Below are 26,916 nucleotides of genomic sequence, written 5' to 3' on the forward strand. Positions count from 1 at the left end.
CCAGTGCTGAGATCCACTCGGGACAGCTTCCGGCAAAGGGTTCGTGTGCTGCTGGCCACGTGTGCAGGCAGCAGTGTGGGGGAGGGGCACCAGGCCCCCTTCTCAGGCCCCAAAGTGGGTCAGGGCCGTGTCCAGGCCCCTCCCTCTGGGGTCACGCCCTGCGCAGACTCAGGCGCCTGGGAGGTTGGGCAGCCATGTCCCTCTGAACCTCAGATTCTGCGCCTGACTGGGGACCACAGCGCTGCCAGGGTTGGGGTGGGGGTGAGAGCAGCCGGGGAGGTGCCCCTTGGGGGTGTGGGTGCCACTGCTATTCCTAAGGCTGGGCTGGAGTCTCCCGCAACCGCCTGTCCCTCTCCCAGCTCTGGGTGTGCTGGCTGTGCCCCTCCTGCCGTGGGGACCCCTCTCCTGCTCTGTCATGGTTCGCAGCTGGAAGAAACTCCTAGGACGCTGTGGGAGTGCGCGCCCCAGGCCTTTCCCTCTGGCTCTGCAGGCTGGGGTCACAGCAGGGCAGGGCTGAAGTGGGTGAGGCCCCCACCTGTGGCAGGTGTCCCGGATGGCCTGTCACTTCCGTGGCCTGGCTCTGGGCTCCTGTCCCCAGGGGTCCCCACCTCTGTCCCCTGCAGCCCGATTTGACCAGCCCGAGCAGGCAGAACACTTTGTGGAGGGGAAGGGCAGCGGGGCTGGTGTTCGGTGAACTTGGACTGGCAAAGGCCCACTGCTCAGGGCGGCAGTGCAGACGCCTCTCCCGCCACCCCTCCCTGCATCAGCCCAGGGCCCAGCCGCCACTGGCCCTGGGCGACACGGCCCGCGCAGGTGCCCACCAACGCGTCAGCCCAGGGCACTGGGTCACCCTTAAGCCTCAAGTGGCCGCATGAATAAACAGGCAACAGGGACGCTTTGTTCTTAGTGAGGTCCCGCCCCTCCCGCTCCAGCTGCAGCTTCCGAGACCTGTCCTGCGTTCCCGCCCTGGCGGCCCAGGGGGAGGCCCGGAGGCAGCCGCTCCAGGGCCACGCGTGATGCTCCCCCGACCACAGCAGGCGGCCCCAGCTGCCACCCAGCTCCCAATGCCTCTGCCAAGGGTGCAGAGCCACATGGGAGGCGCCCACATAGGAGGGTGGGGGCGGAGCTAGTGTCTGCTCCACCCAAGACTCCCACAGGGACATCCAGCGGGGTGAGAGGCGAGGCCAGCGCTGGGTCACCACGAGACTTTATTGGGGACGGGGACTCTCAGACACCGAGTGCACACGGCCCCCCGACCAGCAACTGTCCCCGGCCTTGCTTCGTCCATGGGGGGCGGCGCCGGCCCTCAGAGCCGCCGCCTCGGCCCTGTGTGGCCCCCAGGCACACCTGTGAGCCAGTGTCCCGAAGCTGTGCACGCAGGGGTCTTAGGGACAAGCTCCCCTCTGCGAGCAGATGGACAAACAGGCCCTGTCCTGGGTCACGGGGCAGTGTCCCGCCTCCTTGTTCTGATCCGGGTGCTGGGAGTCCAATGCTGGGGCCTCCTGCCTGCCCCTTGCCCCTCAAACCTCAGCTCTGCCCGTGTTCTCCCCCGCTGCCGGGGCCAGGCTGGCCACTCCCGCAGACTGGACGCGGGCTGCACCTGCAGATCCCCGCCTGCCCAGAGATGCGTCCCGCGGCCTCTGCTGCTTTCCTGGCTCTGGGCTCCAGCTGAAGCCAGGCCAGCTGGAAGCCCCTGTGGACGCAGGCAGGAGGTAGTGAAGGTGCAGGGAGCTGAGAGGCGGGCACTGGCGATGGGTGCTCTCCCAGCATCCCCTTCTGCCTGTGGCCACTTCCATCTCAGGTGGCAGCCATTTGAATGCCATCAGACCTGGAGCTCCTCCAGCCCACAGCAGGTGCACAGGAACCGTTTGTACTCGGTGCAGCTGTTGAAGGCTCCTGTCAGGAAGGCGGGGCCAGGCTGCGGCAGGTGCTTCCCCCCGTGATGGGCCCTGTTGCCATTTGGTGCTGCGAAGGGCCATGTCCCCTAGGGGTGCCTGCCCTGGCTGGGGAGAGCCCCTGCTGCTCAGGGTGGTGACTAGAGCTCTGAAGGGGACAGGCGTCTCCAGCAAGGCTGGCCTGCACCTGTCCACTTCCCCCCAGCAGGCACAAGCCCCAGCATGTCCATTCTGTAGCCAAGTCCTGGCGAGATTGCTCCCGTATCACCCACAGCCCATGTACAACCACAAACCCATTACCATCACTCACAGCAGCTGGCACCACGGGGCTGGCAGCAGAAGCCGACTCAGCCAGGGTCCCCACGAGAATCCAGGGTCCCACCTGGCGCCTGCCATGGGACAGGCTGGCTCCGGGGCCTCTGAGGGTGGGGAGAGGAGCCCAATGGGACCCCCTCCATCACACCCGGCCTTGCCCCTCCCCCTGCACCTGGGCTGCCCCCGGCACCGCCCTGGTCACACTGGGCCGTACACCTGCTCCCAGGTGAGCACCCACGGGGCAGTGAGCCAGGCTTGTCCACACAGAGGCGCTGCCCGTGTTGGCTGGACACTGATGGCCAGGTGGGCTCGAGGGACGATGGCCAGGTGGTACAGTCAGTCGGACACGGGGGCTCTCAGCACATGCTTCGGTGGGAGGGGAAGGGGGTTGAACCCCACACCTGGCTACCTGCCTGCAGACGTCAGACAGCCCCCCAGGCTGCTTCCAGGTCCCCACGGTGGAAGCCTGCAGGTCTCATTTTTGTCCGGGGCAAGGCGGGGGGGGCAGCAAGGAGAGATTCAGGGGTCAGGGGGGCCTGTGTGTCCAGTGAGGGCCTCTCCCTGCAACCACTCAGTCAGGGCTGGGCTCAGGCGGCAGTGCCCATAATCACCAGAAGGGGGCAGCCTCTCCCCAGAGACAACAGCTGGGCAGAGTGGGGGGTAATATCCCAGGGGCACTCAGGATCCCGGTGGCCCTGGAGGTTGGCTGTGGGGCTGAGAGTGGTACAAGGCCAGCCCTGGCCCCAGCCTAGAAAACCAAGAGGCTCCCGCTGGCCTGGGCCAGGCAGGTGGTGCAGGGTCTGCTCCCCCCCCCACAGAGGCAGAAGAAATGGGATGCAGGCTCCTGCTGACCTTAGCAGAGACACACGGAGCAGGCACCACCTCCAGGCCTGTGTGCAGCCTCTGGGGAACTGGTGTCCTCTGGGGAACGGGTCCCTGCAAGAGCTGTGCCCCAGCCTGGCCTCGGGGCACAGGAGAGCGGAGGGACCATCAGGCCCCTGGAGACTGGCGGAGGGGTGGGTGCTGGGAGGGCAAGAAGGGCCAGACCAGACCTGGCTTCAGGAAGACGCACCTATGCCTGTGCGAGGACCCAGGGCTGCCGTCTGCCTGCTGTCCACGTCCCCACAATGGCAGGGCACCCTGGTGGCGCTGGCCAGAGCCCAGCCCTAGTGGAGTCTCCTGTCCTGGGCGGCAGGCACAGTCTGGGCAGGTGGAATCTTGGGGGTCAGGTTCGCCAGCCTCCGTCAGCAGAGGCAAGAGTTGACGACAGCTGCCCAGGCAGGGTGGGCTGGCCTGGTCCATGCCCCCTCCCTGGGAGCAGGTGAGCCATGCATAGGAGAAGGGGGCGGGGAGGTGGGGGCAGGGCCAGGGGGGTGAACAGGCTGGACAGTGCGCCCGCCTAGCGGTCCTCCCGGACCGGCCGGATCTTCATCTCGGAGAACTTCAGCGAGTACTGCCAGCCGGTCCACGAGGACCACTCGACACCGTCGGCGTAGGAGGCGTGCGCACCGCGCAGGTACTGCCCGTTGAGGTTGGAGGTGTGGCAGTTGCGGTACCACCAGGCGCCGCGGTAGAAGGCGGCACAGTTGTTCTCCGAGTGGTCGCTGTCGCGGTCCTTGGTGGTGAACCTCATGCCGCTGTGCTTCAGGAGGGAGTCGCCTGCACAGAGCACGCACACGCGTGGGCCCGTGCGTGTCACCCACATCGTGTGCGTCACGACCATACCCGTACATGCCGGCACGCACGGCTGGTGCCAGCCTGGGCTCCCTGCCCTGCCTCCCGAGGGGTTCAGCCTCACTCGGGAGGCACGGCAGAGCCCTGCCCCAGGTGTCCAGCTCAGTTTCCTCATCTGAAAAGTGGGCGTGAGCACCAAGAGGGCCCTGGAGGTGGAGGCCAGCAGCCTCGACCTTGACCCCAGCGTGGCAGGCTTTGATCTGGCGCCCCCCCCCCACCATCTCCACCCGTGCCACGGCCCCAGGGCCCCACCTGCAGTGCCCGAGTAGCCGGCCACGGTGAGCGGGTACCCGTCCTCCTCGGGGTCCACGGAGAACAGGCCCACGCCAAAGCTCCCGTAGTGGGCGTAGGCCGTGCCGTTGTCGAAGTCCTCCAGGTCCACGTGCAGCTCGTAGGCGGCCTGGGTGGTCAGGGCGTGGATCCTCTTGAGGCCTGAGTTGGGGACAGAGCGGTGGGAGAGGCCGCGGGGCTGGGGAGGGGGCCCGGCTAGAGAGACCGGAGGAGCGACCCGAGCTGAGCCCTGTGGGGACGGCGGCCACCAAGTACGTGCTGCCAGCAGGGCTACTTCCTCCTTCCTGCAGCCTGCGTCAGGCGGGGAACAGACGGATGGTTTTCCCCGCTGGGTCTTCTCTGTTCGCTTTAGGTTGGGCCACGCTTCTGCGCACACGGCTGACGGAAGGACTGGCGGGCGCCAGCAGGACCTGGCACGCACACTTCCCCAAGTCTGACCTCTGAGCCCATGCTGGTCCCTACTGGCTCCCTTCTGTTCACGCTCAGCTCCGCCTCCTGGGAAGGCGGCCCCGCCCCCGTCAGGGTGAGGATTCCTCTGCTGACCCTGGTGCCCCCCCCACCCCAGGTTTTGATCGTCCTGAGCCCCCGCTGCCTCCTTGCCGGTCTCAGGGCCCCAGGAGAGCCACGTGCCTGTCCTGGGCAGGGCTGCCCCAGCCTCTGCATAGCAGGTACTGGCTTGTGGAGAGGGAGGGGCACAGCAGACACTTCCTGCACCCCAGTGGTCCCCAGGGCTGGCTCCACGCCCCCACGTGCCAGCCCCTGTGGCCCCTCTGCAGTCCTGTGCCCATCTGGGTCCCTCCCCCCCCACACACAAGGTGTCCCCTGCCTCTTGATTAAGAGGACATTTGATTCAATGCCATCGGTTTGTCCCTGCCCGGCTCCCTGGTGCCCATGTGGCAGCGCGTGTGGGCTCCTGGGCCATGAGGGCTGTGTGACCCCTGCCTCTGGGGCATCTGCCAGATGCTGGCAACAATCAGAGCACACTGGGCTCCTCCAGGCATCGGCCGCCTCTCCCCAGGGACCCTCCCTGCATCTCCCCAGGCTGGAGCACCTGGGGCAGGGCACGCAGCTGCGGGGTGGAGCTGTGACTTGCACCCAGGCTCCCCAGGACCAGTCCTGGGATGCGGGGACAGGGCAGGAGGAGACGCGCCCAGTGGGGCCGCCGGGAGTCTCCTTCCCACCTCTACGTGTCCGCTGGGGTTAACACACTCGGCTCTCCGGGCTGTGGAGCTGTCAGGGCTCTGGGCTCCTCTGGGGTCCCCCCCAACCCTGTCCTGCCTGCAGCCCGCGCCTCCTCCCTCCCTTCCTCACACCCCCCAGCTCCCCAGGCTCCTCCAGCCCCAGCCACGGTAGCTGCTCCTCCTAAGCCCCCGGACACCCCTGCAGGGAGACCAGGATCCTGCCCTGCAGCCCCTCCGAGTTCAAGGGAGAAGGAGCTGGTGGCGAGGAAAAGCCCTGGACCCCGAAGCTCACGTGGTCACCCCAGCAAGCGACAGAGGGGTGCAGGATCTGAACCCAGCTCCCAACATTAAAGAAGCTTCGGAGACAACAGGGAGCCGGCTTGCGGCACTGCAGGTTCAAGCTGCGGCTTGTGCTGGTGCTCAAATCGGAGTCCCAGCTGCTCCGCTTCCGATCCGGCTCCCTGCTAATGCACCTGGGAAGGCAGCCGAAGATGGGCCAAGTGCCCGGCCCCCGCCCCCGCGTGGGAGACCACAGGGAGCTCCTGGCTTCGGATCGGCTCAGCTCCAGCCTTTGCGGCCAACTGGGGAGTGAACCAGCAGATAGAAGACCCCTCTGTCACTGCCTCTGCCTCTCTGTAACACTGCCTCTCAAATAAATAAACAAATCTTTAACAAAAATAAAAACTACAACATTTAAAGCTTGTAGGAAATGAGTGATACTGTGACCACAAAAGCCAGAGTGGTGGGGGGCGGGGTGTGCGCGGAGGGAGCCGGAAGGGAATCGGCTCACTGTCAATATCTGTCTCTCCTATGGACGCAGGGTCGATAGCCTTAATATACAAAGAGCACCCATAACTCAATAGGAAAGGACAAAGCACTTAGTGAGCAGGTGGCTGGGAGAGCGGAGACGCACAGGGAGGTGTGGGCAGAGCGAGATGCTGTCTCCCACACTCTCCACGCCGCCTGGTATTGTTTGCAATGAAACCAAATACAGCACTCAAAAAGAGCCAGGGCACCGCTCCCGGGAGGGTCCCAGCGTGGTGTCCCCAGCAAAGCCATCAGCTGTTGCTGACCCCAAGGGCGGGGCAGTGCCAGGGTCATCCCTGGTCCTCATGGTGCCTGCTGATCCCGACAGGCCCTGGGCGTCCCCTGCTCTCTGCAGCCCCCTCCTCCTGCCCAGCGTCCCGGGAAGCAGGGGGTCCCGGACAGCCCCCTCCCCCTGGGTAAGGGCTTGCCCAGCAGAGCAGCCACGTGGTCCTCACTCCCTCTGGCTCCATTCCTGTTCATTGCGACACCTCGGTCACCGCCACGAGTGACATCTGGGAGCCGGCTCTGGTGTGTTGCGGTCAGGGGAACTGTGTAGAGGGGGCTGGGGTCCCACCGTGCCTGGCACCTCACCTAGCCAGTGCTCGCCCGTGAGCTTGCCGAAGCCGTCCCGGTATGCCTCCCAGCCCCGGAAGAAGTTCACGGAGCCGTCTTCCCGGCGCTGAAACACCTGTGAGGGAGACCAGGATGGAGAGCCTCAGCCCCGCGCCCAGCCTGCCCTGTGCGCTCCCTCCGGTCGGGCAGGGCAGAGCCGGGCCTCCCCAGCCCTACGAGGGCTTCTTCTGGCCCCAGCAGCTCAGGAGTGGTGGCCTGATGCGGGGCTGACCCAGCATTCACAGGTCCTGCGATGTCCCCATGGACTGGGGCAGCCTGGAGGCAGCTCGGCGGCCTCCGGTGGGGAACCTGTGCTGGCCTTGTCCTTGCTCTGGGCCTCAGTTTCCCCACTGGCCAAACAGAGCGTAGCGGTGGGCAAGGACTCTGCAATCTCTTTCCAGGTCAAAACTAAAACCGGGGGGGGGGGGGCCGGGCGCTGGGGTGCAGAGTTAAGCTGCTGCTTGGATCCCCACCTCCCATATCGGAGAACCTGGGTTCAAATTCTGCCTCTGCTTCTCATCCAGCTTCCTGCCACCTGGGAGGCGGCAGAAGATGGCCCAAGGACTCCCTCATGGGAGACCAGGATGAGCTCCTGGCTCCTGGCTTTGGCCTATCCAGCTCCAGCTGTCACGGGCATTTGAGGGTGAACTGGTGGATGGAAGACACCTCTCTCTCTCTCTCTGCCTTTCAAAAACAAAACAAAACAAAAAGATACTGATAACCCACTCTCTAGTTTTCAAAAACAAATCACCATCCCGCACCCACCACTGGCTTGGCCTCCACAGCCCCATCCTCCGTCAGCCCCCTCCCCAAGTAACAGAAGCCCGGCCGCGACGGGGATTGGTGGGGCGGATGGCGCCTCTGCTTCCTGCTTTAACGGCAGCCACGACCGGGAGTGGGGAGCCCCTGGCTCACACCGCTCTCGGGGAGCAGCACGCTGGCCGCCCGAGCTGCCCAGCCCCTCTGTCTCACAGCCTCCCCCTGCTCCACTGCCGTCGCCGCGGTTGGCAAGGGGGAGCGCCCGCCTCCATCTGTGCGGCGTCTGAGTCGTTGAGATTTGGCCGCGGTGCCCGCCAGCCGCCACTCTCATTACGGAGCCGCCTGAGCTCGTGGCTCGGAGCCGCCCGCGTGCCTGCCTGCGCCGCGGGGACGCGTGGGTCCCGGCCTCGGGGCCATCGCTGACGTCAGGGAGCCCGAGCGAGAGGACGCGGCTCCCTTCTCCACCGCAAGTTGAAAGTCTTCGCGGGAGGGAGGGGCTGGGGCGGGAGGAAATTCGATCCGGCTCCGGGAGATCTGAGAGTCGTATTGACGGCTGAGGATTGGGACCCCGAGCACGCGCCCTTTGAAAGGCTTAATCCTGGAGAAATTCAGGCGCTCCCCAGAGGAGGCAGCGGGCAGCCCGGGCCTGCACCTGCCAGCGGGAGGGGCCGGCCACGCGTGATGGCCTGGCCCAGCGGCGGGGGAGCCTGGCCCTGCAGCCCCGATTCCTCATCTGTAGAACGGACATCGTAACAGCCTCTTCGAGCCGTGTCAGTCCACTGAAAATAAGCTGGGGGTGGGGGGCTGGCTCACAGCAGGTGACCGCTGATAGCCCGGAGCCGCAGACCCGGCCTTGGCTGGGGTTCCGTGTGCCCAGCACCCACGGGACATTGGCCAGAGGTCAAGGGGCCATGTGTGCATGGCAGAGAGAGCAGTCTGACCCTCGGCCCGACAGTGGGCTGCACCTGTCTTGCGTCTGAGACCATGGCCCGTGAAGTCCATGTGTGCTGAGGTCCCCGTCAGGCGAGCCCAGCCATGCCTCTGGCCTGATGAAAGCCTGCGTGGCACTGACTGGCTGGGGTCTTCCGTTTGGTCCGACGGATTTCTAGAAACAAGCTGGCTTTCAGTGACCGGGACGTGAGGATGTCGCCGAGCATAGAGGCCTCTAATTACGGGACAAGGATGGGCTGGGCAGGGGCCACCGGGAGGGACTTGGGGAGACGCAGACCCCGGAATCCCCAGTTAGGGGGGTGCACCTGCAGGCCAAAGGATTCGTGGCTCAGCTCCCTGGCGGCTTCCCCACCAGGCTCAGGCTGGGAGGCCGCTGCTGGGGAGATGCCGGCCGCCGCCGAGGCCTCTTGGGCCGGCGCCACGAGTGGGAAGGCAGACGGCGCGCTTTTGCTCCGTGCCAGCGCCTGCCGCCGCCGCCGCCGCTTAGGGGCTCTGCCAAGGGAGCCCGGGCCCACGTGGTCCCGCAGATGGCGCCGGGTGGTTTCAGAGAAAGGTGGCTGACGGTCCCGTGTCACGGGGTCTGGGGGCTGTGGGCCAGAACTTTAGCCTCGAGTTCTGCACACGCGGGTCCAGTCCACGCCCTGCCCAGGTGGCTCCTCCTTTGCCACAGCACTGAGAGCAAGGAACGGCGTCCCGAGCATCAGGCCAGCCCTCCCCGCTGCCGCCCTGCCCAGAGGTGGGGCATGCGCCCCTTGGGCAGATGAGAAGACTGAGGCTGGGGAATGGGGCGACCTCTGCAGAGTCTGGTGCCACGGGCGCCCCCCCCCCAAAAAAAAACCACTAAGGCATGGCTGCGTGGGGCCCTGCGTGAGCTCAGCTCCGGCCCCAGGAGAGAGGGGCACTCAAGCCACACGACAACAGTCCTTGTTCTGATGCCTGCTGGACGCTCAGGTGGAAAGAATGCCCCAGCGTGGAGGGCTTCCTGGAGGAGGAGCCGCTCCGCTGGGTGCTGATTGGGCAAGGCCTTGCCAGGCAGGCAGAGGAGGAGCTGAGACCCAAGGAATGGGAGATGAGGGAGTCCAGGCCAGATGCCACAGGTGGGTGGGGGGCTCTGCGCACAGTCCTGGGGGGCCACTGTCCCCAGTCCTTTCTAGTCACCTCCGGGCAGTACACGGGGAGGCCTCCAGGCTCGCCGGCCACAGCACGGGCTGTGGGACAAGGCTGTGGCACTCACCAGCCCTGTGACGCCCCGAGCCTCAGTTTCCCTCTCTGTCTCCCCCTCCCCCCTGCAGGGCTGGGCACGCTGGCCACCGTCACCGCTTCCCCTGCAGAGCCAGCTGCCGCGCCCAGAAGGGAACCGGGCCCACTCCTTGTTTTCGACTGGAAATGGTACCCCCGGGCTTGGCGCCCTGCCCTGCTTCCCAGCTGGCAGCCAGCGCCTGCCGGCTCCTGGCAAAGCACCCCCGGCGATGCCATTTCTCGCTGCGGAGCCGCCTCGGGCACCGGGCTGAGCGCTCCACGTGCCTGATGCTCTATACGCAAAGTTCGAGGAACCCCAACTGCTGTCCCCACCCAGAGCCGGAAGGGAGGCTCCCAGGCACAGGGGCCGCGGCGCGGGGACACTGGCCACGGCACGGCAGCTGCCCGCCCCACTGCCGCTGGGCGCATCCCGCGCGGTGGACCCCGCTGTCCTGCCGCGCGCGCAGGGGCCCGGCGGCGAGCTTTGCCCTCTCTCTGCGCTGGATCCACCAGCGAGGTCCTTTGATGTTCCTCCCGCCGGGGGAGCTCAGGGAGGGGCACGGGGCGCCTTCTCTGGCCGCGGAGCCAATTAGAGGGGTCGCGGACCCCGCCGACCCCGCGCGGGAAACGCCGAAGGCAGCCACGCCGGGGCTCCAGGCGCGCAGCGCGGGGCCGGGCAGTTCTGAGAAGCCGAACCTGGGAGGCAGCACCGCCCGCGGCGGAGCTCAGCGGGGCACCCGCGGCCGGGGAGGGCCGCAGGGGGCGAGGCCGTGCGGGGTGCCCAGCGAGCGAGCGGAGCCCCTCCTTCCTCCCACGCACACCCGCAGTGGGTTCCGCGCACGGCCTCGCCTTCCGCAGGTGCGCCCCCCCTCCCGGCCAGACGAGCCACGGCGTGGGGGTCTCCAGGCAGGAACAGGGCTCAGTCCCACTCCGCAGGGGCACGGGAGGTGAGCCGGGACCGCCAGCGCAGGTCCACGAATGTCGCCTTCCGCAAGAGGAACTTGGGCCTCGATTTTTATGAACTCCCTCCGCCTCACAAATGCAGCGTGATTCTGAGATCCCACCGGGCAGGACCGCCTCCTCTATTCACCGGGAACCCCCTCCCCAAAAGCAGCCTATGAAGAATTCTGACTTACCCGCATCTGTGACAATAGCCCCATTCAACAGATGAGAAGAGCGAGGTGACCCTGCCCAAGGGCTTCAATGGCAAGCGCTCAGGGCGGGGCGGGGGAGGTGGGGGGGTGCTGTGTGCAGTCCCCGCCCCCAGAGCTCAGCCGGGCAGCGGGAGCCCAGCTGTGGCCCCTTGATGGGCGCGAGGAAGGTGCAGGATGACCAAGCAGGGCGGGCGCAGCAGGGAGGGGCTCCTGGCCACGGCGCCACAGTCGGTGGCTGGAGGGGGCACCCTTCCCTTTCCCGCCTTTCTCCCCCTCTTCTGGAGTACAGGTGGGAGCCTCAGGCATTCGAGTGACCTTGACGGTGACCTCCGGCCTCTGGGCATGCTTGGGGGAGGGGAGAAGGACTTTGGCTCAGCGCCTGCTCGGCCAAGCATCCACCTGCCCGCCGGGGCCTCCCACTGCAGGGAGCCAAGGACCCAGGGCCAGGGGGCTTCCCTCTTCCTGAGCAGCCCGCAGCCATGGCGGCCTGGGTCGCTGGGTCCCAGTGGACATCCTGTGAGCGTGCAGCAGGAGCCCACTCGGCTCACCCCTTCCCGGGCCGCCCTCCGGGGCCCTGCCCTGGACTCATCCCTCTCTGGGTGCTTGCTGTGGACACCCCATGCCTGGCACCCACTGAGGCTCAGCGTCTGAACCCGTGAGTGCCACGGCGTTGACCGTGGAGTCCACGATGTCTGGGCCTGCCCTGCCAGCCTCCGGTGCAGCAGGGGCCGTGGCCTCCACGCTGGGCAGCGGCCCTTCAGTGGGCAGGCAGCTAAGCCCTCACTGGCCGGAAGGTGCCGCCTGCCGGGCTGCAGGTGCCCTGTCCTCCAGGGGTGGCCACCGGGGGCCGGTGCCCGAGGCCTGTGGTTTGGACAGGGGACCTAATGAGGATGGATGGCGTGGGGGCCTGCACAGGCGGCGGCCGGCTCCTTCCCAAACAACGATGGAGTTTCCGCGAGATGCCGGGTGGCAGGGAGGTGATCCTGACAGATGTCCGGCGGCGGCCGGGCCAAGATTGCTTCTGACGGAAGCCCAAATGGATATTAACGGCTGTCGGCCGGGCGGGCACTTCCGAGACAGACCAGGCTCCCTTCCAGAGCTTCAGCGGCAGGTGCGGGCACTCCTCCTGGAGGCCCCTCTCGTCGCCCGGGAGACCGGCTCAGGTCCATGGCGAGCGAGGCACGAGAAGCTGCCGGAACTCCGATTCCTGGCCCGCCCGGGGCGTCCCAGAGGCAGGGGCAATAACTCAGACTTCTTAGGGAAACAGCACTTTGCAGCCGCAGACACACGGAGCCGGCGCACGGAAAAGCCCCCTCCGGGGCCGAGGCAGGTGCACGGGGATGTCTGCCTTGGGGAGCCTCTGGGAGGGGGGATTCTCACCTGCTCTCTGGCTGCCTCCTAATGGCTGCCTTGGGCCCACCACCGCCTCCCCTCGCCCCTGCCCGCATCCCGTCTCTGCTGGGTAGGCTGACCCCTCTCCAAACCGCCCCGGCCACTCACCCTCGCATCCCACTCACAGCTGGCTCCCAGAGCCTTGCCTCTCGCCTCCCTGCCTGGTCACTCACTCTACCTGCTGGGACCCTTCTCTCCGGCGTGCTCGCCGGCCTGGACATCAACAGACCAAAACAGTCCAGAGCCGCTCTGTGATGAGAAACCAAGTCCAAGACTGGGGACCAGGGATGCTGCCACGTGGGCACCCTGGAGAGAGCTGATCCCCCCGCCCCTGCCCCCACCAGGGCCTGCTCTCTGGAGCGCCGGGACCTCCCTCCTAGGGTGGAGCTCCAGGATCTGGGGTCTCGGTGTGTCTGCCAGTGCCTTGCACAGAGTGGGGCCCCCACTGTCCTCAATGGGGGTCACACAGCTTCCAGACACAGAGCAAAACACTTTGCAAACGCTAGCGGCGGAAGCTGAGGTCAATCCCGCGAAGCCTGGGTATCCTCCCTGTCAGTAAGGGCTGCAGGCCCCACCCTCGGGGGCCCCACGAATGGAGGCAGCAGCCAGGGGAGCCGAGAGCAGCCGCGGGAGGCACAGCTGCAAAGCAACCGCATGGCTGCACCCCAGGCCTGCACCCGACCTGGCGGGGCGTGTCCATGGCCCAGTCTAGCTGCGTGGCCGGCACCCCGTGGCCGTGGCCCTGGGGCATTGGGGTCCCTGCCCCGGCCTGGCCTGGGGGGTTTCTCATTCTGCTGTGCTGGTGTCTCCAGTCCCCCAGTGTCCCCGTGGCACACTCCTGTGCGGCTCTCTAGAGCTCCACGTGGTGCAGGGTGGGGTGGGGGGTCTCCCCACTTCACAGCTCAGGAAACCCAGGCTCTGGGAACTTAGGTAATCGCCCACCATCACACAGATGAGAGCCGCCCGTGGATGACAGAGCTCAAGCAGGTGGTTTCCCCTCTCGCCAGCAGAGGGCGCCCGCGCACACCTGCCGAGGATGCGGGAAACACCCCCTCCAGCTCTCCTCTGTCCAACACCCTCGATGGCTCTCCAGCGCCCGTCCCAAACTCTGCAGCCTGGGATCCCGACAGGATGGCCCCTCACGTGCCGCACACCCCAGCCGATTGTCCCCCGAACATGCCGCGGGCCCTCTGACGCCAGGCCCTACTTAGGGTGACCCCTCCTCCATGAGCCCCCGCCTCATCCCACATCCTGGGTCTGAGTCTCGGCTTCTCTCTCGTTCCAGCTTCCCTGTGCACCCTGGAGGCAGCAGGTGATGGCGTAAGCAGCTGAGCCCCGACAGCCACAGGGGAGACCCTGGTCGCGCCCCCGATTCCTGGCTTCGGCCCCAGCTCTCGGTGGCATTTGGGGAGTGAACCAGCAGATGGGCGGCTTCTCTTTCTGTCTCTGCCTCTCGAGTAAATAAAACGCAAAGTTCTGCACAAAATCAAACAGCAGCCAGCAGTGTCCCTGCTAAGCCCCAACGTCGAGCCCGAGCCCCCAGAGGGTCAGAAGCCGTCCATTTTGGGGAGGGGGCGGTCAGCCCCTTTCCCGCTGTCAGTCAGCAATCCCGGCTCCAGGATGCGGGATGCGGTCGGCACCGCACCGCCCACGGGACCATTGCTGCTGCCGTGTGCACAGCACGGGAGCTAAGGATGGCGTGGACTGTTTAAGTGGCTAAAAAAAGATCAAAAGAGGAATTCTTATTTATTTCTTTAAGTTTATTTATTCTTATTTGTTTCAAAGGCAGAGAGATATCTCATTCACTCCCCAAATGCCCGCAATAGCCAGGGCTGGACCAGGCCAAAGCCAGGAGCCAGGGGCCCCACCCCGGTCTCCCAGGAGGGCGGCGGGGGCCCAGGCACTGTCTGCTGCCTCCCAGGGCGAGCCTCACCAGGAAGCTGGGTCAGAAGCAGAGCTGGGGCCGGCGCCGCGGCTCACTAGGCTAATCCTCCGCCTTGCGGCGCCGGCACACCGGGTTCTAGTCCCGGTCGGGGCGCCGGATTCTGTCCCGGTTGCCCCTCTTCCAGGCCAGCTCTCTGCTGTGGCCTGGGAGTGCAGTGGAGGATGGCCCAAGTGCTTGGGCCCTGCACCCCATGGGAGACCAGGAGAAGCACCTGGCTCCTGCCATCGGATCAGCGCAGTGCGCCGGCTGCAGCACGCCAGCTGCTGCGGCCATTGGAGGGTGAACCAACGGCAAAAAGGAAGACCTTTCTCTCTGTCTCTCTCTCTCACTGTCCACTCTGCCTGTCAAAAAAATAAAAAAATATAAAAAAAAATAAAAGAAGAAGCAGAACTGGGATTCGAACCTAGGCCCTCACATTTGGGCCGCGGGCACCACAAGCAGCGGCTTCACCCACGGCGCCGCAGCACCTGTCCCCGCAGACTTCTTAAAAATATGCTTTAAATAATACTGCAGGGAGAATCCAACAAATTTCCTGCAGCGCGAATTTCAGCGTCTACACGGAAAGCCTGGGAAGGAAGCCACGCCCGAGCCTGGCTCCTGTGTCCCATTTCCCTGCAAAAGCGGACGTGGGGCGCTGCCCGGAGACAGCCAGCCCACACCGACCCACGCAGACCGAAGCCCGCAGGGCCTCCCATGCGCCCGCACGCCCACCCTGCTCCAGGGTCCTCCAACCGGGGCCGCTGTCCCCTTCCTGCCTGTACCCCGCCCTTTGAGGGGCAGCTAGAACATTCCACGGCCACCATTTCCCAGCCGGGGCAGAGACCAGGAGACAGGAATTGGACGGCTCCTGTCCCGGAAGTCAGGGGGTCTCTGCCCCCACAGCCCCCGGGAGTCCCACCAGCAGCAGGCTGCACCCAGCGCCTCCCGGAGAACCAGGACCTGGGCAGCTCAGAGGCGGGGTAGCAGGTGCGGGCGCCGCTCCCTCGGGGCACAAAGCCCCGGCCACCGCTTCAGGCTTCCGTGGGTGAGGGGCCGCTCAGGCACCCCCCCCCCGCCCCGGGCCTCCCCGTGCCGAGACTCACCGTCCAGCCTCCGCCGTCCGTGCGCATGTCGCAGTAGACCTGGAAGCCGGCGGGGTAGTGCGTGGGGAAGATGGAGTAGACGCCGTCGTCCTGCTGCCCGCTCAGGAGGACGTCCAGGCAGTCCCGGGGCCGAGAGCCTGAGGCGGGGGAGGGCGGTCAGGCCGAAGTCCACGCCCCCACCCCGCCCCGCCCCACGCCGTCACGCGGGGTCACCTGGGCTAGAGTACCGGCTTTCATTCTGCCCTCACTGCACCAGTCACCCCGAGCCTCGTCTTCCCCGTCTGCAAAATGGGCACCCTGGCCGTCGCAGCGCAGGGTGAGGAGGCCCAGCTGTGTGCTGGACGCGAGGGTGCAGGGACAGGGCATGGGCCCCACGGGAGCAGGGCTGGGCCCCAGCTTTCCCTGCCTCCCTGCACGCCCAGGTCACCGGAGGAAGGAAGCCCCCCGGCACACTCACCGCTGGCACAGCCCCGGGGCCGGGCGGCCCTGGCAGGTGCTCTCTGAAGATCGGCCTTGACGCGGGGCCGGCCCAGCCCCCGGTCCCTCTGCAGGGCGTCCAGGACGTCGCTGACCGAGGTCACCAGGTGAGCCATGTGGCCTTGGCTCTCGGACAGAAGCTGCACAGAGCAGCAGGGGTCAGCAGGGGGCAGGCGGCCTCCGTGCGGCCCCGCCCCGCCCCGGCCCTAGGTCTCTGTCCAGGCAATCTGAGGGGTCAGCTGGGCGGGGACCTCCGGGGCTCAGAGGGCGGGGGACTCCAGCAGGCACTGCCGCCCCCAAGCCCTGGTCTGGGGACAGTCCTGGGCGTTCAGCCAGACGAGGTGGCCGGGAAGATGCCGTGCTGGATTCTACCCTCGCTCACCCATGTGGTGAGCGCCTTTCCCAGGCTCCACCTCATCCGAGAAACGGGGCTAATGTCACCCTCTCCCCCCAGCCAAGCCGCACAGCGCCCCCCACTGCTGTCCCCTGATCCTTAAGGAAGATTGTGAGTGAGGGGCCACTACTCAGGGGCACACGGGAGGCTTCGGGCAACGAGGAACGAGGACCCCACCCCCACACCCTCAGGGCTTTGAGTGTCTGTGGCTCTGGGACGTCCACCACCTCACTGTCCCCCCACCCCCACCCCCACCCCCACCCCGCCGAGAAGAGCTAGGACTGGCGTTATCACTTCCTTGTTACAAATGGGGAAACTGAGGCCCAGCAGGAGAGGTCCCTGAGGGTGAATGGCCTCTGGCCACTTCCCTAGGGCCAGGGTAGGGTAAGGCAGGGCAGCCGTAGGCACCCAGGCTGAGCTGGGACCCCACCCCCTCTCTGCAGGAGCCCGCAAGAGCCACCCCTCCCAGTCTGCTTGCAGTGGGGAGCGCTGGGGTGCGGTTGGACGCTGGAGGGGTCGGCTGCTCTGTCCACTGCTCACCCCCCACCCCATCACAGGCCTGGGGTCTGGAGCACCCCAGGTCAGGGCCCTTGGGGCCTCTTGGCTCTGGCCACTGCCCGAGTTGTCTAGGGTCTGTCCTCTCCCCACCCCGGGGCTCCAGGGGGAGGCAGCACCACGAGGAGGGGGAGGCAGGGTCAGGGCAGCCCAGGCCACCAGCCAGCACCAGGGTCTTCGTGGCCTGAGCCTGTCACGTGGCAGACCAGCGCCCCCTGGAGGAAGAGAACTAGAAGCACACCTGGGAAAGGGCTCCCGGCTCAGCCAGGCAGGGCCCCCACCCCTGCAAAGCTCTTGGTCCCCTTGATTCAGGGAGGGCTGGGTCTGGGGCGAGGGGAGGGGGCAGGGCAGCCCCCAGGGGGCGCCGGGCAGCTGCTGTTGGGAGTGTGGGGGGTATGGTAAGACTCCAGGTTAAGTCTCCCCAGCTCAGCCCAGCCGTCTGAGACCTGGAGAAACCCGGGCCCAGTGCCCCCTGCCCTCTGCTCCCCGGCTTCGTCTTTAAAACGCCCACACAAACTTGCCACAAGCTAACGTGCGCATGGGGCCCGCCTGCTGAGCGGTGCACTGCGCAATCAGGGCGGCTGCTTCTGCCACCAAGCCTCAGTCTGCCCCTCCACAAAATGGGGTCACAGACTCACCCGACTCCTGGGGTTCCTGGGAGGTTGCCAGGTTAGCAAAGAGCTGGGCACACAGGGTGGCACAGTACCTCCCACGTGCCAGGAGCCGCGGGCCAAGGCCCCAGGTCAGCAGCCCTGGCCCGGGCTGTGTTGTCCTCTCTTGGCAGGTGAGGAGGGGGCTCCTCCTGCCTGCCCAGGGTCCCCCAGCTGCTGCGGGCGGGGCCCGGCCAGGAGTCCAGGTCTCAGGGCAGCCTGGCTCAGCCTAGCCCAGCCTCAGGCACGCCCCTCCCTCCCCGCACTGGGGTCAGCGGCCAGGGGGGGCCAGAGACCCAGGACCCTGCCTCTCATCCAGCACCCAGGGTGCTGTGGGCACTGCTCTGAGACCCCGGGCTGGCAGCTGGGGTCTGTGACGCTGGGAGAGGAATGAGGAGACACGGCTGGCTGCCTCTGCACGAGACACAGACACTCGGGCTCTGGACTCATCTGGAGTCTGTGGCACACGCGTCAACTCCGACACGTCTGCAGAAGGAAATACATCAGGCAAGCCGGCCGCTGTGCGCCCAGCAAAGCTATTAGTCTCGTGGGTCCGGGGTGGGGGCGGGGCCACGGGGGGAGTTGGGAGCCCCTGGTCACCCAGGAATCTAGAGACCCCCCGGGCCTGCTGGGGAGCCGGCAGGAAGCTGCAGCCGCTGTGGGCGGGCCGGGGTGGGAGCACCTTTCTGGCGGTCACCAGCTGTAGCGCCCGGAGGGGAGAAGCCGGGTCATCCTGGGTGTCCGGGGTGGGGTGGGGGGCGGCAGGGCCTTGGCCCCTGCCCCTAAGGATATGAGTCACTCGGGTGACGTGGCAGCGGCTGAGGCTGTGCAGGGATGGCCCTGGGACCCGGGACAAGTGACCTGGGCCACCACGTTCAGTCGGGCAAATGGTGGGAACAGATCCCTGCTCCTGTGTCGCTGGGGTGTGGGGTGTGACCGCGGAGCCCACGGCAGAGACCCCTGGCCCAGACCCAGCAGCACCCTCGGGACTTCCCTGCGCCAGGCCTGGTTTGCTGCTGATAGATACGGGGCCACAGGTGCTAAATAGCCAGGGCCAGCGGCAAAGAGCATGGGACGGACCCTGGGTTCGAATCCTGGCTCCCCGGGGCTGTGTGGCCTGGGATGAGACGCTTCGCCTCTCTGAGCCTCACGGCTTTGTCTGCGGGTGAGAACAGCAGCCGCCCTGAGCCCAGACCCCCTGCCCCAGACCCTGGGGAGGGGCAGCCCCAGGAGCAGAGACCCCAGCCCTCTTACCTGGATGAGCCGGCCCTGCTCGTGCTGCAGGGCGCTGAGCCCCTGGCCCAGGGAGCCGTGGCCCTTGCGCAGCCCCGCGCACTCGGCCTGCAGCTCCGAGGCCCGGGCCAGCAGCCGGGGCAGCTGCTCGGCCAGCGTGTCCAGCAGCTCCTGCTCCTGCTCGCCCGCCCGCCGCGGCTGGGCCTGGTGCTGGCTCAGCGCCTGTAGCACGGAGGCCTGGGCGCCCTCCAGGCGGGCGAAGCCGTCGGCAAGGTCAGGGCAGCGCGGGTCGATGACGATGCTCAGGTGTGAGCTGTCTGCCCTCTCCACGGTGACCAGCGCGCTGTTGGCCCCAGCCGGCCCCGTGCTGACCACGGGCGGGGGCGCCGTGCCCGGCGCGTGGGCGTGGTTCAGGAAGAGGACGGTGCCGGTGACGGCCACGGCCAGCAGCACGGCCAGGGCCAGCAGCACGGTGCACAGGGCATAGCCGCAGCTCGGCCGCTGCGGGGCAGCCCAGGACAAACGGACACGGACACAGACACGGACAGGGAGAGAGGGGCGAGCGTTAGAGGCAGGCGGCGTGGGGCTCAGAGAACCCTCTAGTGGGGGCAGGGAGAGGGCGCTGTACAGAGACAGAGAGGAGGAACCACAGGGCCAGGGACACGGACACACAGACACAGTGCGAGGGGGAGAGCGAGAGAGATCCCAGGGGAGAGACACGGAGAGACCGGAAAGGAGAAACTGGGGCAGAGAGACCGGGAGACAGAAGGAGCGCCCTGCCCCCTGCCCCGTGCCCCAGGCCCTTTGCTTGTGCAGCCACACGGCCCCTCGCAGACCCCTCCCTGGGGGAGCCTCCTGCTGTGCGGCCAGACGGGGCGGGGCTCTGAGTCCTGGGCGGGGCCCTATCCGAGCCTTTCTGAGTCTGTTCACCTGTGAGATGGGTGTGCTAACGACACTCACCTCTCCGCACCTGGGCACCCGCTGGGGGCACTCGGAAGAGCGGGCTCTGCTGGTGAGGGCAATGGCCGTACAAAGGGGCGGGCTGTCCCCAGGACACGAGCGCCCCGAGGGAACGGGCGCCTGGCACTCACAGTCCCTGTCAACCTGGCGCACGCACAGCCCCGGAGTCCGGACACGGCTCTGCCCGAGGCTGTTCTGCGGCCCTGGGCACACAGGGGCCACCCCCTCGCCCCTCTGCTCCCGCGTCACAGGGCAGACTGCTGGCAGGACACAGGGTCACGGCCGCCTGCGGCTCAGGCCACCGTGACGCCCCGGACCTGCGAGGTGGCCAAGGTGGGCAGCTCAGAGGCGGCACAGGCCTGCTGAACACCTTGTGCAAGGACAGAGCCGGGAGGGGACAGTGCCAAGGGGCAGCTGAGTTCCAGGAGGAGCCGGGACTCTACGGCCGCGAAGGCTTTGGGGGCGCAGATCCCTGGACCAAAGCGCTCGGAGGGGGGGGGGGCGGACGCACATCTGACACGGGGCGGAGGGCGGGGACTGAGGCCCAGGGGGTCCTCCCGGGCTGCCCGCCTGTCTCTGCCTCGCATTGCCACAGCGCGGACGCGGGGCGGGGGCGGCCCTGGCCGTGACTGGCGGCCCCGCCTCTCGCCTCACTGCATCCGAGGGCTGACGATGCCAGGGCAGGCGGCTTCTTTCCCAGAAACTCGAAACCAAGTAACGCCTGCACGTGGCACCCTGGGAAGCCGGGCAGCAGCTGGACAGCCAGAGCCCCAAGGACGCGGTCTCTTCGTTCCAGGCAGCGGGAGGGAGCGCTCCCTGGCCTGCCCCTGGTGCCCTGGCATCCCAGGGCTCGGGGCCGCACGCCTGCCCTGCTCTGTCTATTCCGGATCCACCCACCCAGCCGACTACACAAACCACAGCTCCCTCCAACAGCTCCACATGGGCTGCCCCAGCTCCGCGGACAGCACCCCCTTGCACCAGCCCAGTTTATTCTCTTCCTCCGGGGCTCGGTGAGCTGTCACCTCCTCCAGGAAGCCTTCCTTGACTGTTTCCTCACCCTTCTCTCCCAACCTGTAGGGGCTCCTTGTCCTCTGTGCCTCCCTGGGTTGGCGCTTATGGAAACAGGCGGTCCTCCCCTCTGCCCTCACCCATTCCCTCATCTCTCAGTCATGGGAACACCCACTCAACATTCACTGGGTCTCCCCAGGAGACAGGCTCTGGGTGTAGAGAGGGGGGAAGAGTTCTTGCCCCTTTGGGGGTGGCTGACAGCTGGGGACACAGGGCTGGTGAACGGCCAGCAGTCCTGACGGCCGGGTGCCGAGCGGATGGACGGACCGAGAAGAGACGGACTGGGTCATGTCCCCAGAACGCGGCTGACCGGGGAGGAGGGGCCGTGCTGTTGAGCTTTCTAGGACTTTGCAACAGAGGCCCGGGGACCTGCCGCTGGGCTGGCGACACAGCAGAGGATGGAGCTGTGTCAGCAGTGGTCCCCGTGCGCGGCTCCCAGCCCGTCCGGGGACACCTAGCCTGGAGCAGCTCGGCTCAGAGCCCGGCCTCGCACAGCCGCACGAAGGCGCCCTGGCCGGCCGAGAATTCAGCACCTCCCGCTGGGTCTCCGGAGGCCCCAGCCACGGTGGGAAGGCCGAGGTGCTGGGGAGAGGCTGCAGGGCCCATGGGAGCTTGGCGCTGCGCAGGGCGCTGGGCAGAGAATGGGTCTTCAGAGACGTGGCCGGCTTTTACAGGCGGCCGCTGACGTGCCCGATGTAATAACGGGGGCTTTGGGCCCCGCAGCCCGACCAGCGCCTCCGGCTGCGGCTTCTTAATCAGCCTTGGGCCAGGCCGGAGTGGGGCGCCCGCCCCCGCCCAGAGCCCCCACCCTCAAGAAACTCGGCGCCCAGGCGATGGGTGGGGAGAAGCCAGGAGCCTGGGTCGGGCAGCGGAGGACGGGGCTCAAGGCCCCCCTGCCACGGGCCCCCCGCCGAAGGATGTGGCCAGCCTGGGGTCAGGGGCTGCCTCGGAAAATGGGCCCATGCCAGGAGCCCCCAGTGCGCCCAGGGAGACAGCAGTCCCGGCTCCCTGCCCGGAGCCCTGGCTCCAGAGGTGGCCGCAGGGGGCGTATGGGGGGGAGGCTCGGGTGCAGGGGCTCAAGGCCAAGTGCTCTGCAGAGCATCGTGCCCGCCCGGCCCCGGCCCTGCTCTCTGCGTGATGGAGCGCAGAAGGGGGCAGCCCCAGGCGGGGGCGGCTCTTCAGGACCAAGCTCCCCCCAGAGTGCGGCGGGCGATGCAGCCTTGCGGGAGGGAGGGGCCCAGACCCCCAGCTGCTCCCCCTCCCAGGGCCCCCAGGAGCCCACGGCTCTCACTGCTGCTCGGAGCTCTAAGCCAAGGGGCCGGTGCTCTGCTCACGGGGGTCGGGGGCTCCCTACGACCTGGGAGAGGCTGCTCTGGGTCCTGCGCAGAGCCCCCCCTTGCTCCTGCACGGGCCCTGTCCAGGGGACCCCTTCCTGGAACCAGGGCGGGGGGAGCGGCTGCCGGGATTCGAGGGGGCAGAAGGCGTGGGCGGTTTCCACAGGTTCTCTGTAAGGGTCTCGGCTGCTCCCTGCCCCGGGCTCCTGGCTTCCCAGATGGCCTAAACCCGGCTCTGCCCACCCCAAACCAGAGTCCTCCCGAGCTCCTCAATCCCACCAGCCGCTCCCTCCTCCCCGGGCTCCCCACGGTCACCTGGCCCTGTCCCCAGCTGCTGCTCCAGTCAAGGCCCCACCACGTGCCCCTAAACCACAGGGACCACCTGCCCGCTGGCCACAGTTGGTGACACACCTGACCTGTCGGCCCCCCTGCCTGAGGCCCAGACCACGCCCCCAGCTGCACCTGTTCCGGCAGGTGGGGGCTCCATAAATAGCCCTCGAGTGAAGCGAACGCAGTAGGGATTCAGGTTAGACAACAGGAAAAACTTCCCGACAAGCATTTTGGCCCGCCTTCCTGGAATGCTTTTTAGAAGTTTTGAAAATATCAAGAGAGCCCCTCGGGATGGGTAGGAGGTCGCCCTCCCCACGCGGCGGCCTGGGGACGGACTGCGGGGACACGGGAGGTGACTCGCTGGCCTCCGCTCCAGCCTGGAAGAATCAGGTCTATTTGTGGGTCCTTTCATCTGAGCCACTCCACACTCCTGCAAACAGTCCGCCGCCTCTGCCGGCTTCTCCCTGCCCCACGGGAGTGACAGCCCCTGCGTCAGTCGGGGGAGAGAGGACGCGCTAACGAAGTCGGAGGCAACAGCTTGTCCAAGGTCACCCAGCAAATGAGGAGCTCAGGGTGCCTGGGGCTGGGTCAAAGTGGGACCCTGGCGTCCCCAGAAATGGCCACACGGGGACACGAGCCCCTCCCTGCAGGGGGAATGAGCATCGGAGCTTTGTCCTTGGCGGCGACAGAACTCGGCTAAGCCAGTGGAGCCAGGAGACGACGACCCTCACCGGCTGCCAGGGAGACCCGAGCCCTGGCTCCGCCTCTCTCAGCCCCTGCCAACCACCCTCGTGAAGTGAGGACCAAGTGGGCATCGCTGTTCCCACTGCACGGATGGCCAAGCCCGGGCCCAGAGAGCAGGAGGGACTCGGCCACAGTCACACAGCAGGTCCACGGCCAAGCTGGGAGCGGGGAGAGAAGCCTGGTGGGGACGGACTGTCTGCCCTGGATGGCAGGCGCAGGCAAGGTCTTCCTCTTGTCCGAAGCTTCCCACCGGCCTGGAACGGGCAGGGATATCGCCCATTGTGGGGGTGGAGCGGGCAGGGGGATCGCCCATTGTGGGGGCGAGCGGGAGCCACGGGACAGCCAGCCCCGAGCTCTGGCTTCTCTCAGCAGCCTCCTCCCCTTGAGACAGCAGTGCCTGCACGCCGCTCAGCTCAGCGAACACGGCTCGTTCTCAACACTGCTGCCTGGACGCAAAGCAGCCTGAGCCTAGAGAGAGACCGGAGGCGGGGTGCAGGTGGGGGGCAGGAGGAGCGCACGGCCACAGGGGCTCCCCAGAGAGGACAGCCTGGGGCTAGGGGCAGAAAGGCACTGAGCGGCACAGGCTAGAAACGCGGCCCGGACTTGGAGACACAGCCACCGGGCACCAGGGGGCTTCCTGGAGGAGGTGGCGGCGTGTGAGCCAGTCTGAAGTACACAGAGTGACCCTGAGTGAGGATGGGGGTACGTGCTGGGGGGCTTGGGGGGAGATCTAGAGATGGGTGCCCCGGGGTGGGCGGCGACAGCCCTCAGGACATGAGCGGAGCTGACGGAAGGGGAACAGGCCAGGCTGCGGATGGCTTAGGAGAGCAAGTCCAGCCGCGAGGGCCGCTCGCTGGGGGCGGAAGGCCAGATCTCAGCAGTAGGGGCCTTTGCTTGGGGGTGACCCACCTGGGGGAGGCAGTGGACGAGGCGAGGCGTTGGCTCAGAGTTGACACACGCACGCACATGCGTGTGCTCACACACACACTAACATGCTGTGTGACGCGGACCTGTTCCTCAGCCTCTCTGATCCCCAGCCTTTGCAGTGGGAGCACACACCCCTGACCAGCCCCTGGCCTGCTCGGGGAGGTGCCACTTCGTAAGGCAAACAAACCCACAGGGGCTGGGCCCCCGGGGGCCACGCGGTGCCACTCAGGAGGGAACCAGCAGAAGCAGGCGGCAGCTCCTGAGATCCTGAGATGGAGGGGCCGCCCCCTCCTGCCGCTGCAAACACAAACTGTTCCTTCCCCAATGACATCTGTCTGGGAGAAATTTGAAATTTAAAACGGGCAGCCCCATTATTTCCTGTCCTCGCCTGCCTGCCCGCCTGCTCGGTCCCTTGGCAGCCCAGCCCGGGGCAGCCCTGCGGCTGCCCCCTGCCTCAGCGCCCCGCGCTGGCCAGCCGGGGGGCACTGCTCTCGTCCCCCTCCAGTGCCCAGCCCTGGACGCCCTCTGAGAGGCCCCCTTGCAGGACCCCTGCCGAGACAGCCAGGAAGGAGCCAGTCCTGGAGCTCCCGGGCCAGGGTTCGAATCCCCACGGAGCTGCGCTGCCGCAGGTCGGAGCTGGCCCTCTCTGAGGTCTGGGTTCTGGGGGACAAAGCCGGACGGCCGGTTACAGCGGCCAGGCTCTTCCAGGAGATGCACACGGATCAATCTGCTGCTGCCGGCGGAGCTCTGGCTACAGGGAGAGCGTTCCTACGGGATCCCCGGGTTCAAGTCCGACTCTGGAAGCTCTGGCCGACGTGCCAGGTGCCCAGCACCGGGCGCGGGCAGAGCGGGGGGCTGCGTGGAAGGCTAAGCTGCCCATTGCAGAGGTGGAGAAATGGAGGCTCAGCAGGGGAGGTGATTTGTCGGTGGTCACACAGCCAATTACTGGTCCCCTCCTCCCTCTGCACCGGAGCTCGGCCGCCGGCGCGCGGTGGGGGACGGGGGTGCCGGCCCGCAAAGCCCGGGGCCGCCCCATCCGAGCCCCGAGTTTGGGCCTCCGCTCAGAAGGAGGAGAGGACGGCACGAGAGCCTCGCAGGGGTGCGCCCCAAACTCCAGCGCCCGCACTGGGCCCCCGCCCCGCCGGCCCGAGCGGCCACCGCCGCCCCCCAAGTGCCCGAGCGCGCGTACCTGCGGCTTGTCGCGCGGCGGGGCCTCAAGTTGGGAAGCGCCGCCCATGGTCTTCCAGCGCTCCTTGACCATCTTCCCGCAGGACTGGCGGGGACGCCGGGCCGGGCGCGCCGCTGCCGAGCGCAAAGGCGGCGAGGTGGGCGCGAGCGCGGGCGCAGGGCGCGCGCTCTGCCCGCCCGGTCCCCGCCTCGGTGCCTGGCGCCGGGGCGGCCGGGCGTGTGCGGGTGAGAGCGGGAGCGGGAGCGCGAGAGCCGCCGGCCGCCCGCCCGCCCGCCCGCCCGTCGCTCGCGCTGCGCGCCGTCCCCGCTCCCCGCTCCCGCGCCTCCCCTGCGCGCTCCTCTCCGCTCCCTCCTCGCGCCCGCCCTCCTTCCCAGTCTCCGCGTCTTTTTGTCTCGGACTCTGCCTTTTCCTGCTGCCCTCGGCCTCCCCGCCACACGCGCGCACACGAGGGCACAGCGGCGGACTTCGATGAGTAACTCCACCTCCCCAAAGGCCTGGAGAAAGGAGGCAGAGCCGGCTCCCAGACCACTGGGGCGGGCCGGGAGGGCGGCGAACAGCCCCGGGCGGCCCGGCCCTCGCAGGCTCCGGGCGGGGTCCGAGAACCCCGGGCGGGGCACAAACTTCCTCCCCGGCCCGACTCGCGCCAACTCACCGTGCGCGCGGGCGCGGCGCCGGGCGGGCCCCGGGAGCGCCCCCGCTGGGCCGTCTCCCAGGAGTGCCCCGCGCTCCCTCGGCTCCCTCTGGGCTCAGGGTGCTGGGTTTGTACGGAGAACTAGGCTGGGCAGAAGGTGGGGGCCGCGGGATGCACCCCTCTCCTCCCCCCCACCCACGGGTCTCCGAGGGGTCCTGGGGCAAGTGCGCCCTGCCCGGGAGCCCGCAGCCGGCAGGGACCTCCCAGCCCAGGCCACCCCGGCGGGCGTCCGCAGACAGGTGCCCGGGCGCCCCGGGGCGGGACGGGGATTCCGGCCACCGCGACAGCAGTGGGCGCTGCGGTGGCAAGGACCAGCCGCTCCGGCTCTGCCCGCGCTCGCGGCCGATCGCCCGCGCTCCCCAGGCGCGCCCCGCGCCGTCTCAGCGCCCGCCTCCGCCGCCTCCTCCTCCTTTGCCGCGAGAGGAGGGATTTGAGCCGGGAGGGGGCTTCCCAGTCGCCCCCTCCCACCGGCAGCACTTTTTAAAGCATTTAATCCGCCCCGAGCAGCCTTCGGAGGTAATTGACAAAGTCCTTAATCTGCGCCGTTAACGAGCTGCTATTGTGGCTTCTGACCGGGAGGCGCCCGCGCCGCCCGCCGCCCGGCCCGGCCGCCCCCGCCGCCGCCCCTCTGCGCGGCCGCCTGTCTCCCGCTCCCCGCTCCCCGCCCCCCTACTTCTCCCCAAAGCTGTTTTCCGGCTCCCGGGGCGCCTTGGCCCGCCGTGCTGTGTTCCCTGGCGCCGTCTTCAGCTTCTCCCCCACCGGCTGCCTGTCAGCGCCCCATCTTCGTCCCTGTCCCCGTGCCTCTCTGGTCAGGGGTGCCCTGTCCCCCGCCTGGCGTGGGGACTGTCACCCTGCCAGCTGTTGGTCCTTCCAGGTGGCTGCAGACAGTCTCCCCTGCAGCCTCACCCCAGCTGCCCACGAGGTGGCTCTCCTGGGGGCTGGAACAGAGCTCACTCCTGCTGGAGCTCTGGAGACCCGGGGTTCCAGTTCTGGCCCCTGGCTCTCTC

General features: G+C 67.6%; 1 protein-coding gene across 1 annotated transcript; it reads right to left on the minus strand.

The window, feature by feature from the left end:
• Positions 1-1,191: 1,191 nt before the first annotated feature.
• Positions 1,192-25,475, minus strand: FIBCD1 (fibrinogen C domain containing 1). The gene is made up of 7 exons (XM_008252211.5): positions 25,219-25,475; positions 18,688-19,167; positions 15,815-15,974; positions 15,358-15,494; positions 6,815-6,911; positions 4,197-4,376; positions 1,192-3,869 (listed from the first exon to the last, which is right to left on the minus strand). The coding sequence occupies exons 1-7, from the start codon at positions 25,288-25,290 to the stop codon at positions 3,610-3,612; spliced, it is 1,386 nt and encodes a 461-aa protein (XP_008250433.2). The 5' UTR covers positions 25,291-25,475; the 3' UTR covers positions 1,192-3,609.
• Between the last annotated feature and the right edge of the window lie 1,441 nt (positions 25,476-26,916).

This window comes from Oryctolagus cuniculus, chromosome 1, assembly GCF_051225735.1.
Source record: "Oryctolagus cuniculus isolate XC-2025 breed Fujian yellow rabbit chromosome 1, ASM5122573v1, whole genome shotgun sequence".
NCBI classification, from domain to species: domain Eukaryota; kingdom Metazoa; phylum Chordata; class Mammalia; order Lagomorpha; family Leporidae; genus Oryctolagus; species Oryctolagus cuniculus.

Excerpts from the sequence above, each read along its gene's own strand:
- FIBCD1 (XM_008252211.5), bottom strand. The coding sequence starts at position 25,290 with ATGGTCAAGGAGCGCTGGAAGACCATGGGCGGCGCTTCCCAACTTGAG. Across the intron at positions 15,495-15,814 it reads GCCCCGGGGCTGTGCCAGCG|GCTCTCGGCCCCGGGACTGC; the intron begins GTGAGTGTGCCG and ends CCCCCGCCTCAG. Across the intron at positions 6,912-15,357 it reads CGGACGGCGGAGGCTGGACG|GTGTTTCAGCGCCGGGAAGA; the intron begins GTGAGTCTCGGC and ends TCTCCCTCACAG.